The sequence below is a fragment of the Lampris incognitus genome, chromosome 10 (assembly GCF_029633865.1).
Source record: "Lampris incognitus isolate fLamInc1 chromosome 10, fLamInc1.hap2, whole genome shotgun sequence".
NCBI classification, from domain to species: Eukaryota; Metazoa; Chordata; class Actinopteri; order Lampriformes; family Lampridae; genus Lampris; species Lampris incognitus.
The window spans coordinates 27988093-28001952 of record NC_079220.1 but is presented as its reverse complement, the minus strand read 5'-3'; the positions used below and the strand labels follow the sequence as shown (position 1 = coordinate 28001952).

The following is a 13860-nucleotide window of genomic DNA, read 5'->3' as shown; positions in this document are numbered from 1 at the left end:
AACTAGAACATCTAATTGAGGTTCAAACTCTTTTATCCGGGTCTATACAGCAGGACACAGAGGGTGCACAAATGTGGAGCAATTTGGGTAAAGGGATTGGGTCACAGTATAATGAGCCTTTTCGGATACATCAGAAGATATAGTGCAAAATGAATCATTGTGCGTTTGACGAAATTCTCCACATGAACAATTAAATGTCTGGTTTTTTGTTTTGTTTTGGGTTTTTTTGTTGTGTTTTTCTTTTCTTTTCTGTGAACTGTAGATGAAGTCAAACACCACCTGCCGTGAAATAGCCACAGCCTTGATTTATGGACTTTCAGCCTGTTAGATCTCTGAAGTCGCCTCACAAGTAACGTCTCACAAGTTCACTCTCTCAGCCGCACAGGATATCTTCACAAGGGACAAATATATCTTTAAAATCTGTTTCGTTTTTTGTTTTTTGTCTATGTTATGCATCTTACCAAAAATTAAAACACAATCTAAGGAGAAGCACGTAACACCACTACAAATTTCAGTCAACTCAGCTGAGTCCAACAGTGCAGCTGACGGCGGCCGTCGTGGAGAGAGGAGGTGATCGAGGTCATCCACTTTTGCAGGGATTTTTCATTTGTTGTTGTTTCCGTCTGATGGAGTGATTTGGGGGGAAGGAACACTGGAAGCAAGAAGCAATCAGACAATTTGGAAATCTGGCGATGGCAGGTCCCGCCCCATCAATACCATCCTCCACCCCAACCTTACCCCCCCACCCCACCCCCGTCTCAGTCCATTCCCTGGCAGCTCACAGCTGGGCTTGGCAAGGGAACACAAATGATTGGCTGATGGATGCAAAGCAGAGGTGTCCATCGTGATGGAGCGAATCAAGGAAACTAGAAAGCGTTTCTTTCGGCTTTGAACAACCAACTCTCCCCCATTAGACAAATCCCTCTCTCTCAACATCTTCTCTGTACATCTTTCTGTCTGTGTGTCTGTCTATCTCTGTCCTGTGCCTTGTGTGTCTGGGCTGCTGTGTGTTCTCAGTCTGCGTAGAGGATGAAGCCAGAGAAGGTGCTGTACTTGTTGTTGTTGCCCCCATGGGCCTTGCCCCCGTCCAGTTTGATATATACCTCGTCCCCAGCGTCAAGATGGAGGATGACGCTGTTGGAGGCATAGTCATAGTTCTGGTCCGCATCCTGGGCGATGGCACTAGCACGGACCTGTGGGACACAGGGGGTGGGAGATTTTTTGATTTTTAAAGGTAACTTTTTTTTTTTTAAAATACAATCATATTCAAAACACAAGTAAATAAATAGATACTTAAAAATAAATAAATCACATCAGCTCTCCAGAAAAAAACAAGTTGGTTGTCTTTTAGCGAGTACAGCACATCCCCATGAGCCCAGATAACACGGAACTGCTTGATGGCTTTCATTTCTCTGTAATAACTAAAATCAATCATCATCCTGGCTTTCACCATTCTAGTGAACAGCAGTTTTACATCAATGTCTACCGAGTTGTCGATCTTCCTCTTTCTGCTTACATAAATAGCCATTTTTTGCTTCTCCCAAGATAAAGTTCATTAGTTGACATTTTTTCTTTTACAGTTTGTTTATACGTATTTAAACCCCGGAATGAACATGTGCTTGGAGAAAACCTCCCCTACCTTCCTGAATAAACTCTCCAGCACATGAACAGTGGCATCAGGCACATGCAGTCTAGGTAACAGTGGAAAACAGTTTCTTTATAAGAACAAAAATGACTTTTTTTTTGACTGTGTTACACTGAGTAGACTGTGTTGTTAACTGTTTGTATGTTTTTGTGTCTTTTGTTTGGTTTTTTTGCTCTGTTTTTATATGTTTTTGGTGGTGTGGTTTTTGGAAATTTTGGATATGTTTTTTTTTTTATCTTTTAGGTTGTACTGCTGTGGGCTGGGTGAAACAAAATTTTGTTTCTTTTGTGTTACGCAAGGTACATGATAGAAATGACAATAAATTGTTCTTGATTGATTCTTGATTTATCACTCACACCTTGACTAATAATGGAAAGAAAAGCATTAACTGCTGCTGTCCCATGTACAATTCTCCACTGTAAGTCAGCAACCTTCTTTGTTAATGGTGGTTTGCATAAACCCCTCCAAGCAGGTTTGACATCAACTCCCAAGCCCACATGATTTCGCCAAGGTGTGTCAACATGATTGTTTAGTTTACTCATGTTTAGACACTAAACCATCATTCCATATAGTAATTTGCCTTTTACCTCTTCCAAATTTCTCATCTAAAGAAGAACCTGAACAATCACCAAAACTGGGGTGAATACTTAAACAAGGAAAAGGATCATCTGTATTAGGCACGATCAAACCATTGCTGGATTCATGTAACAGGAGGGATCCATGTCCCGTCAGACAGCGTTTCTAGTGGTCAAGCAGCTTGTTGATGATCCTCACAGAACGCACTCCCAGACCAGCCGCTAGAGCAGCTGCATTGTCCAAGTCGGGCCCCCGAGCCAAGGGTTAGAATCCCTGCTCTGCAAAACACTTCTGTGACTGCTGATCCTGCCCAGCAGGGGGTGTTCAGATGTCCTCCATGCACAACAGGCTCCCTCAACAACCAGTACAGGGAGTCACTTTGCATTTTTCTCTCTTTCGCCACCATTTTCCACACTGTGAAAACTCCGCGGTAGACAGGTGGCAAGGTGTGGAACTTCAGGGTCTTTAGCTCCATGAGGAACAGTGAGTCATGCAGTCCCAGACCACTGAACTTCTGCAAAACTGTGCATGCCAGTGGTCTCCACACCAAGTCTTTTAAGCCATAAAGCAGTCTCTGGATAAACAAGGCGAAACACGTCACCTCTACTGGCCAAATGTACAAGTCCTGTCCTCCTTCTCCCATTGGGAGAAAAAAGAACAGCCTGGGCAATCTAATGTAATTTATCCCAAAAAAAATCAACTAAAACACCTTGAATTCATGAAAGTAAATTTGAAGGTGGATCAACACAAACTAATCTGTGCCATAATGAAGAGAACACTAGGTTGTTGATTACACGTGTCCTCCCTCTGTAAGACATGCTTGGTAAGAGCCATTTCCATTTTTTAAGCCGGCCTTCTATTTTTTCTAAAACATTCTCCCAGTTCTTTTCTAACACAGATCCTTCACCTAAAAATACTCCCAAGTACTTTATCCCTCCTTTTTTCCAAGTTAGCCCTCCTGGTAGAATTAAATTGTCTAGTTGCCTTTTCCCAACCATCACAGCTTCCCTTTTTTTCCAGTTCACAGTTAGCAGATGAAATATTATTACAAAGATCAACAGTCCCTTCCAGGATATCGATATCTCTCTGTTTGTTAATCAATACCATAGCATCATCTGTGTATACTGAAATTTTTACAGCTGAAGTACAACCTGGAAAATAATAATAATAATAAAAAAAAGAAAACACCTGAGAGTTATTTTCTGATCTTGTGAAGAAAAGGCTCGATGGAAAGGGAGTACAGCATCTCAGAAAGTGAGCATCCTCGACGTATTCTCCTCTGTACAATAAAAGGTGCAGCCAAACCACCATTAATTTTTAGTATACTCACAATTTCCCAAAATGCCCAATTTCCCCTCAGAGATGAATAAAGTATTCTGATTCTGAATATCACGGTACAGTACCTCGATCTTGGCTATGAAACCTGGGCTGAACCCAAAAGCATTTAGCGTCTGCCACAGATACTTGTGTTCAACCCGGTCAAAAGCCCTTTCCTGGTCTATGGAAATGAGACCAGTATCTATACCCAATGAGTCAGAGATTTCCAAAACGTGCCCAATTAGGATGATATTATCACTTATTAACCTACAAGGCACACAGCAAGTCTGGTCAACATGAATGGCCTTACTCATCACCTCTAAGTCTAGAGGCTAAACCTTTAGAGGGGATTTTATAGTCCCCACACAGCAGAGATACAGGTCTCCAGTTCTTCAGGTCTTGTAGATCTCCCTTTTCTGGCAGCAAAGTGATAACTACCCTTCTGCAGCTCAGCGGTAGTTGTCCTTTGCACAAACTGTCCTAAAGCACCTTCAGCAGATCTTTACCAATCACAGACCAAAAATACTTATAAATCTCAACTGGCAGTCCATCAATGCCAGGTGCTTTTCCATTTCCCAGGCTCATGAGAGCGGTAAACCGTTCATTCAGAGACAGTTCTGCATCCAACACCGCATTAGTATTAGTGTCCACCTGAGGTAGCCCAGCCTAAAAATAACTAGCCAACTCTGAATCCTCCACATATTCACTTTTAAAGAGTTCGTCATAGAAGGAGGTGGCATATCTGTGGGTCTCAGGGGTTCCCATGACTGTGGTTCCATCTTCGGAGCGTAATGAATGAAGGATCGTCTTCTGACCATTTTTTTGCTCCAAACCAAAAAAAAAAAGAAAAAAACTGTGATGGGGCATGGCATCCATTTGAGACACATTCATGAAACGTGAGCGGACCAGAGCTCCCTGTGTTGTAGTGCCCAACAGGTTGGCTAAGGCAGCCTTTTTAGCTTTAAGAGCTTCAGTATGCCCTTGATTTCCTGTAGAATCCACCAAACTCTGTAATTCTACTACTTCAATTTCCAGTTATTTAAGAGATCTGGTAATGTGCTTGGTGACATTGTGAGTACACTGCTAACATAATTGTTTTATTTTGCTCTTTCCTATATCCCACCATTGCTGTACTGAAGAAGAAGTACATTTACTTTTTCTATGTAAAACCCATAGAAATTCAAAAGCCTCTCTGAAAGATCTACCATGTAAAAGGCCAGTATTAAAATGTCAATATGCACTCTGTACCTTAACATTCTGAATGAAAAAGGAGAACTGAACAAAGCAATGGTCAGAAAAACTAACAGGCATTAATTGATGTGTTTTAAAGATACCAATTGATATTTAAAACAATAAAAACGATCAAGTCTGGCCAGAGATAACAAATTGTCCTTGGAGTGACTCCAGGTGTACTGCCTGTCATTCCTGTTAAAACATCTCCAAACATCTTTCAGGCCATGGGTTTCAATCAACCGCTTAAGTTTGGCAGATGAAGCGGGATGAGGTTCAAGATGGTTCCTGTCTAGTTTGGCATTTTCTGTACAATTAAAATCCCCTTTCAGGAAAAAAACACAAAAAAATCAGTACAATTGGGAATTACATCACATAAGATGTTCAACATTCTCATTCTCTCAATGCCCGAAACAGGAGCATAAACATTCACAAAAATCATTTTCACAGCTTCATATTGTACTGTGACTTTTAAAATATGACCACACATTATTTCTTCAACCTCAAAAGAAGGACTAAAACTCTGAAAAAGCATACCATCACCACCATTGTTAGCTCATTTATGGCTTTAGAATGACCTCCCCAGGCCACTCCTTCTTCCAGCCACTTCCATTCACAGCGTCACTGAAAACCACATCTAACCTTTTCATTTCTACCAATTTGAAAAGAGAAGCTCTTTCCACATCGCTCCTTGCCCCATTTATATTTAAAGACCCTATTTTCAAATCATCCATGAAAAGGAAAGAAGTTGTCTCCATAACAAGGGGGGGGTAAAAACATACAAACAATACGTGGAGAATCAATTTTGTCTTAATCATGATCAATTAGTTGTGCTTTGACTTTTGTCATAATTTTCTTGAGCTGGTAAACCTCTAGGTCACTAAAAGCCCCCTCCTCCTTCCTCAGCCATGCCACAGACCTGACAAAAGATCTTCAATCAGGGGGAGAAAAAAACCTTTTCAGTTTTAGCTGCCCTTTGCCCTTTAGTTTCAGTTTGTTTGTTTTTTCTCAAGGGGATAAAAAAATGGTTTCATCCTCTTGTGATGGTGTCCACTCACATTCCTCATCAGATGAATCACCTTACACTTTCTTAGCGTTGAAACCACCCTGTTCTTTGTCAGACATTTTCCTTTTACGACATTTAATTGTTAGACCATTCTCCCCCGTAGACTGTCATCTATCAGTTCATCACTGACCACACTTTCCAAACTTTGACTGCAGCTTTTCTTAATCTTTGTTACATTTCTTTTCCTCTGTCAGCTTGCGTTTTTCTAATTTCTCTCTGGTCTGGGAATTATCGACTTCATTTCTACTCTTAGCTCGAACCTGTTTCACAATCTGCTCCCTATCTGCGTGTCTGCCTTGGCCTCGTCTACTTTCTATGCAGACTGCTGTACACCGGGCGAGTCAGACTGAGCTGCAGGCTGCGGTGCTTCAGGCGGGCTCGAGCTGATCTGCTTTCCGGCCTCAGGTCAAGACTGAACCTTGGACTGTGTCCATATAAGCAAGGTAAGAAGTGCTTACCCAATGAAAAAAGAAAAAAAAAGAAAAAATAATACTGTGAAATATTGAAATAAAAGTGCTAATATAAACCGTTTGTTTGTCTTCATTAAAAGAGTCGTCATCTTTGGTTCCAGTGCAGCAGCGGTCATTAAGTTTGTCTTAGCTTTTTGGCGACACCTGCAGGTGTAAGCGCTCTCTCTGCTTTCTCTAGCGTCGATTCGAATGCATTAGAAGAATGCATTATTCACCACGGGCGTTGAACTTGTTCCTGTAGCCCACTACTAATATGTCCAGGGTAAGCATGCTTACAAACCATTCAGTAGCTCTTTCGTTATCAACGTCATCACGTCCACGTTCACGCAACAGATCTGTACATTAGCTCCTAGCTAACCACTGCCGACTCATTTTAACGCTACAGTGAAAACGGACTGTAGTACTGTAAACATCAGCAACCTTCGGGGGTTTCGCAAATTGGATTTCACGGGAAAAAACTGAGTTACTTTCTAAAAGCCGCCCGAAACCGGCGCTGAAAGGCCTTCACACTAAAAAGGGAAGGATCGTGAGGGGATTCCAACAAGGTACGAACGTAATAAATGGCCATGTGGCTGTGCAGCGACTAGCCGCCTCTTTTGCTGCTCCTGTACGTTGTTTTCAACGGGTGATTATAGTGTGTGGACTCAGGCAGGCTACGGGCACCTTAATAACCCGACAGACGCGCTCAGTAAACACGAGAAGACCGCAGTCCACATCAGAAGCCAAGTAGCACTGAAAACATATGGCACCAGCCATATCGATTTAGCTCTCGATGAGCAAACGAGATTATCAATCAAGCTTCACAATCGAAAGGTTAGGGATATTGTGAACAAAAGAGATACTCTAAACAAATAGAATGGGGATATTCTAAACATAGACATATTCTAAACAAATTGATTGATGTCACCTGCTATTTCGCTAGGCAAGAAATGGCATTCCGGGGCTATGAGAAAGGCAAGGACTCTGAACCGTGGTAACTACGTGGAACTCATTATCTCATTGCAAAGCAGGGGCGGATCTACAGGGTGGCAAGGGGTGGCAGCTGCCACCTCTGGGACACAGTCTTGCCACCCCTTTGCCACCCCAGGAAAAAATCTCTAGATCCACTACTGTTGCAAAGTATGATGTGAATTTAGCCACCAATTTAAGCTCTTCTACTGTTTTCTCTGGCTTTTCCAATAACACCCAAAACGATCTGATTGAGGCAATCAAAGACGTTATCATCAACAACATTAAAAATTAGACTTCTGAAGCCCCCTTTGTTGCTGTAGAAGTTGATGAATCAACAGACCTAACAAATAGATCACAGGCATCAGTCATTCTGCGCTACGTGCTGAATCAAGAGGTGAAAGAAGCATTTTTAAGGTTTGATGACATGAGCAGTGATAGGACTACTGAGGCTATCGCTGGTTATGTTTGAGCACTTAGGAGAAATTTAACTGCTTTGAAAAATTAGTTACATAAACACACGACGGAGCTGCCGTTATGGCATCTAGTTTAAATGGAGTTCAGGCCAAATACCAGAGGCTATGTTCGCGCATTGTTACGCTCAAAAATTAAATCTCGTATTATCACAATCGGCGAGGTCTATTTCAGAATGCCAGGTATTTTTCCAAACAGTGAAAGGGCTTTCATCATTCTTCAACATATCGACAAAGCGCACGAAACTCCTGGATGAGGTCGTCAAACGACGGATACCAAGAGTTGCACCGACACGGTGGTTTCGCACTCATGCCTCGTTCAGACAATTAGTCACCACTACTCGGACCATGTTTCAGTCGATGATCGATAATCCTACTGACTGGGATAATGAAACCCTGATGATGGCTACAGGCTGTGATGCCTGGCTGGCAAAGGCCTCAACGTGCTTTCTCCTTGACACCTATGAGGACATGGTCAATGTCACTGATGCGCGGTTTAATGTGCTGCAAAACAAGGGAATGGACATCGGTTATTGATGTTCTGGAATACAAGACACAATGACAGCTTTGGAAAACAGACGGCAGGGCTTTAATGCGCACTATGCGCAACTTGACCAGAAATGCAGCCAGCAAAACCTCACGGAGGGGCGAGCAAAACCCAACCAATCCATCAAAGAAGAGAGAAAGACACTTTTTCACAGAATTTTGAATGACACGCTCGTACAAATGAAGGCTAGATTTAGCAACTTCGACAGATTGAATTTCATCAGCCTCGTTGACAACAAGCAATTTAACCAAATGTCAAAGAAATTTGATAATGACAAAGTTGAGAGCCTGGCGGTGTACGCTTTACACTTCGATTTCATCAGACTTAAGGCAGACTTAGTTGGACTTCAGCAAATACAGGAGGTGAGAGAGAAGACACTTGGGGAGATGTTTGGATGGCTCATTCAGCATGATTTGGTTGAAACCGTTCCCAAGGCAACAAAGTTGCTAAAATTAGTCAGCAGCAACGGTATCTGTTGAGAGGTCATTTCCAACGATGAAGAGAGTGAAGAACCTCAGTCGAAATCGCACCGGACAAGGACACCTTCTGTTGCTGGCCATGATTTGTCTGTGAATGTTCTCATTCATCCAGGTCATGGTTATCCAATGTCCTCCTGCACCGTGCCTTTCTGACTAGACCAAGCTAGTCAGAAAGGCACGAACTGAGGAAGCCTCTTGGATGAGAGGCGAAACGTCTTCACGGATATATACCAGTCCATTTGCACTTGATTCAACTCCTTTTGATGGCCATGATTTCAATTGAGAAGGAGAGACTTTCGAAACTCCAACATGCGGGAGACTTTTACAGTGAAGTCACGGAGGTGTTCATTCGCAAGGAGAGACGCATGGATTTCGCGTTCAAGTAAAGTAAGATAACATATTTCTATAACTCTATGCTATGGCTGCTGGTTCATACTGTTGGCTAGCCTGATAAGCTGATGGCGTTCTGATTTAACTGCTCTGCTGCACTGGATACTTTATTAATTTAAGACCGCCGTGTCTAATTTACATGTGAATGTATGCCTTGTCCTATGAAGTTTGGATCTGAGTTGACCGCTGTGCTGCACTTGTTATACTTTATTTAAGACCGCCTTCTTTACCTTTTGAATGTAGGCCTATGTGTTGTGCATTGATGTTGAGGACGTTGTATTTGGAAAGATATTAGTTAGGCCAGAGCAGATTGTCTGTCAACGGCTCTGAGTTAAGCTAACTGTCGCTTTCCATCCAGGTGGTTCTTAATCAATCGATGCTTAACCAATCTCAAAGCTCACGGCACGGGTTTGGACCGAACCAAATGTCCTCCTGCACCGCAACCGAAGCATTTCATCGCTTCATAAGCGGCAAACACTTTGTAATTAAAACCGTCAGCTTTGAAAGTGAAAGTCAAGTTCAAATAACCCGTGCTATCCTTGAGGATCGTAAAGACCTGTCTTCTGTGACACACAACGTGTCTTAGCTTTGACGTGTGGTGATACACAATTGAGGGTAGATTCACAAGGGGCTGCTGCTCCTTTAAGGCAGACGTTCAGAGTGCTGACGTAGGCCCTGCTTAGAGTTTCCGGGGTGGAGGCATGTTTGCCGCAGCCTAGCGGTTAGCTGGTTGCCACGAGAGATTGTGCTGTATCGGTGTCGTTTTGTGTGGCGAGTAAACGGAATCGACTCGACTCGACTCGATCTCTCCGTCTCCTCATTCCTGCACTCCCACCGACGACTTAGACCCCATCAGAACCAATTTAATGGGAGACACCAGCTGCCCGAAACGTGACAGCTCCGTGGCCAACACTTCATTTTTAATAAACGGTGGTTGCGTTTGAAATCGTCAGCTTCTTTGGCGGGTTCACCAGCGGGAGAACAGGGGTGAAAGAATCGCGAATCACTGCGCCATTTTAGACGACTTGTCGACTTTGGCCGCCACATCGTCTAGGACAATGGCAATAGCTTTGTTCATGCGAGAAGCAGACTTTACACTTTCAAAACCGACAACCTCTCCGACAGCATGGCTGGCAGGCCTCCTCCACCCAACAGCCGACACTCGGTAATGTTTTAACCGCATGTCGGTGTGTCAGCTTCTCCAGCTCTGCACTCCTACTATACTGGCAACGGGCATAGTGCTCAAAACTTAACCACCGTAACCGAATCACAAACTAAACCCCAAAACGTAACCACCATAACCTAATCACAAACTAAACCCCAAAACTTAACCACCATAACTTAATCACAAACTAAACCCCAAAAATTAACCACCATAACCTAATCACAAACTAAACCCCAAAATGTAACCACCATAACCTAATCACAAACTAAATCCCAACACTTAACCACCATAACCTAATCACAAACTAAACCCCAAAACTTAACCACCACCACGTAATAACAACAAACTAAACACGAAAATAAACAGACAGATAAAGAGAAAGCATGGGATTTTCACTCACACCGAAGCGAAAAACACTGTCACTCCGTTCACTCACACGCACTTCCGCTCGAGAGCGAGAGAGAGAGAGAGAAAGACTGAGAGAGACAGAGAGAGAGAATGTGTTAGCTACTTAAACACCATGACTCTACAACAACATGAGACATGGGGACACAACAGCTTTTAAACGAAGTTTAACAGTCTGTGAATACTCAGAATAATTGCTGATTCCGAAACAAACAAATACAAGCTGTATGTAGCAAGTCAGGGACAACTGACTCTTGTTCCAGTTGCACAGAGGTTACGTAACCTTTTAAAATGTGGTCCAATAGGAGAAAAACAAACATCTAATGGTCAAGTAGGCGACTGCTGGGTTTGATGAAATGTATTATTATCAAGCTGTTTGTCTACGCTGAGCATGCCCATCTCTTCTCCCACCACATCTTCATCGCAGTCCTTCATTCACCGGCCTCTGGTCTTGCAGGGCGGCAGAAGACACAACATGTCGTTTTATGGTAGCTTTCTTGCTTATTATTGATGAAGCTATTTCATTCACCTCCCTGTTTATGATTTCTATTTTTATGCACTTTATTTGTTCCTCAAATACACAATTATTTCATCCTGTCGTCCTTCACTCCCTCCCTGAGACATGGCTCCAGAGGAAGAATAATTAATGGATATCTTCATCATTATATTGCATTATATCACTATATATGCATTATATAGCACGTTGGTGGTACGTCAAAGTGTTCACATCAACCCCCCTAGTGCAAACTAGCAACCCGCAGGCTCCACATCAGTTTCCATACCAAAAGACCACATAATGACAACCAAGAGAATGACGATGAGGAGAAACGTCACAGAGGGTTCCCATGAATGAGACTATAAGCCCTGTGAACAAACATTGTTTTCAACAAATTATATAAATTTGTGGGAACACATTAAGGGGCGTCTAGGTGGCGTAGCGGTCTATTCCGTTGCCTACCAACACGGGGCTCGCCGGTTCGAATCCCCGTGTTACCTCCGGCTTGGTCGCGCGTCCCTACAGACACAATTGGCCGTGTCTGTGGGTGGGAAGCCGGATGTGGGTATGTGTCCTGGTCGCTGCACTAGCGCCTCCTCTCGTCGGTCGGGGGTGCCTGTTCGGGAGGGACTGGGAGGAATAGCGTGATCCTTCTACGCGCCCCGTCCCCCTGGCGAAACTCCTCGTTGTCAGGGGAAAAGAAGCGTCTGGCGACTCCACATGTATCAGAGGAGACGTGGTAGTCTGCAGCCCTCCCCGGATCGGCAGAGGGAGTGGGGCAGCGACCGGAACGGGTCGAAAGAGTGGGGTAATTGGCCGGATACAATTGGGGAGAAAAAGGGGGTAAAAAAATTTTTAAACACACAGCCGCATAGCACAGAATGAAAAAGAGAGGGAAGAGAAAAAACGAAAGTATTTTACAGAAGCGTTCAGATATGCTTCTGTAGCGGAGAGATATTGATGCAGAGGGGAAGTGCCATGTCCGAACCAGCATCATGTTTATTGGCCATTTAGGATACATGGAATTCGCGGTTTCGTGGCTCTCTCAGTGTATTTAACATAGAATAACACTACAACACAACAATCTTCAAATATATACACACAAGGATTGATTTATACAGGCAAAATAAGAGGTGATAAAGTGCAATGGTGCACAGAGTATATCAGAGACGCTGAAATAGATATGTGATAGTCTTATGGCTATCTCAGACCATCTGCATGGTATCGGGGACTGGTGTGGAGGAGAGGCGCTGTGTGGTAGGTAAGCTGGTTTTGAGCTTTTTCTACAAATTTACCTTGCTAGTTGCCCCCCTTTTTTCTCCCCAATTGTACTTGGCCAATTACCCTATTTTCCGAGCCGTCTCGGTCGCCGCTCCACCCCCTCTGCCGATCCGGGGAGGGCTGCAGACTACCACGTGTCTCCTCCGACACATGTGGAGTCGCCAGCCGCTTCTTCTCACCTCACAGTGAGGAGTTTCGCCAGGGGGACGTAGCGCGTGGGAGGATCACACTCTTCCTCCCAGTTCCCCCTCACCCCGAACAGGCGCCCCGACTGACCAGAGGAGTCGCTAGTGCAGCGACCAGGACATACACACACATCCGGCTTCCCACCCGCAGACACGGCCAGTTGTCTCTGTAGGGACGCCCGACCGACCAAGCTGGAGGTAACACGGAGATTCGAACCGCCGATCCCTGTGTTGGTAGGCAACGTAATTGATCGATACACCCGGACGCCCCTATCTTGCTAGTTTTTGAGTGAGTTGTAATGGTAACATGGCTCTATACTGTAGTGAAATCAGGGGGCAGCTCGGGAACCGCCGCATCCGGGATGCGAACCCGGATCTCCCGCACCACGGGCGACAACGTTAACCAGTCGACTAAAGGGTCTGACCCGTTAGCCAAGGGCTACCGAGCCTATTCATTCATGATCGTTACATTGCCCCCAGAGCATTTAGCCGACTAGTTAACGTTGTCGCCCGCGGTGCGGAATACACGAGTTCGCGTCCCGGCTGTGACGGGCTGGCCCCGAATTTGCTGCATTGTACTGCACAGTGCTGTACAAAAGAGAAAGACAATCAAATGTAATGATTTTTAAGGGTATGTACTCCAACAAAACTAACAATTCATTCAAATGCAACAGCGAAAATTGTTCGTGCAGGACACTTTGTCTAGGTACTCTAGAATGCACAATAAATAGCTTTAACATGAATATAATATTTGTTTTTTTGTGTTCTTTATCTGGCCACTTCTCACCCATTTTCGTATTTCGAGCTATTAAATGCGAAGATTGAATGATTTGCCTGTATAAATATATAACGATTTCCTTGTTTTGCTTTTCAAGCCACAGGGTCAGTGAAACCTTGACCACTGGAAGAAAAAAGAAATAGCTGTGTGATTTCAGTCAAGCTGTGATTAATCTTTCAGAGGCCCAAACGGTTCACCTTGAAACACGAGGGTCCACAAACAGTCTTAGAAACTCAACTACAAAGCTTGCGCCGGGGCTGGTCGGGCCTAAATGTGGAGGAAATTAATTACTGAAAAAATGAAATAAAATCCCATCAAGGACAGCGACTGCAGAAGAACAGCAGTACTGAATAAAACATGGTGAGGGACTGTCGGGGCCAAGGAAAGGATTTTGCATGAGAAAGTGACA

General features: G+C 43.8%; 1 protein-coding gene across 1 annotated transcript in view; it reads right to left on the bottom strand.

Moving 5' to 3' along the window:
• Window positions 1-1013: 1013 nt before the first annotated feature.
• The window catches only part of LOC130119399 (C1q-related factor), a 35302-nt gene continuing 22455 nt past the window's right edge, over window positions 1014-13860 (bottom strand). The window contains exon 2 of the mRNA XM_056287880.1: window positions 1014-1193. Within this exon, the coding sequence (XP_056143855.1) occupies window positions 1014-1193 (180 nt within the window). The remainder of the gene's footprint in view (window positions 1194-13860) is intronic.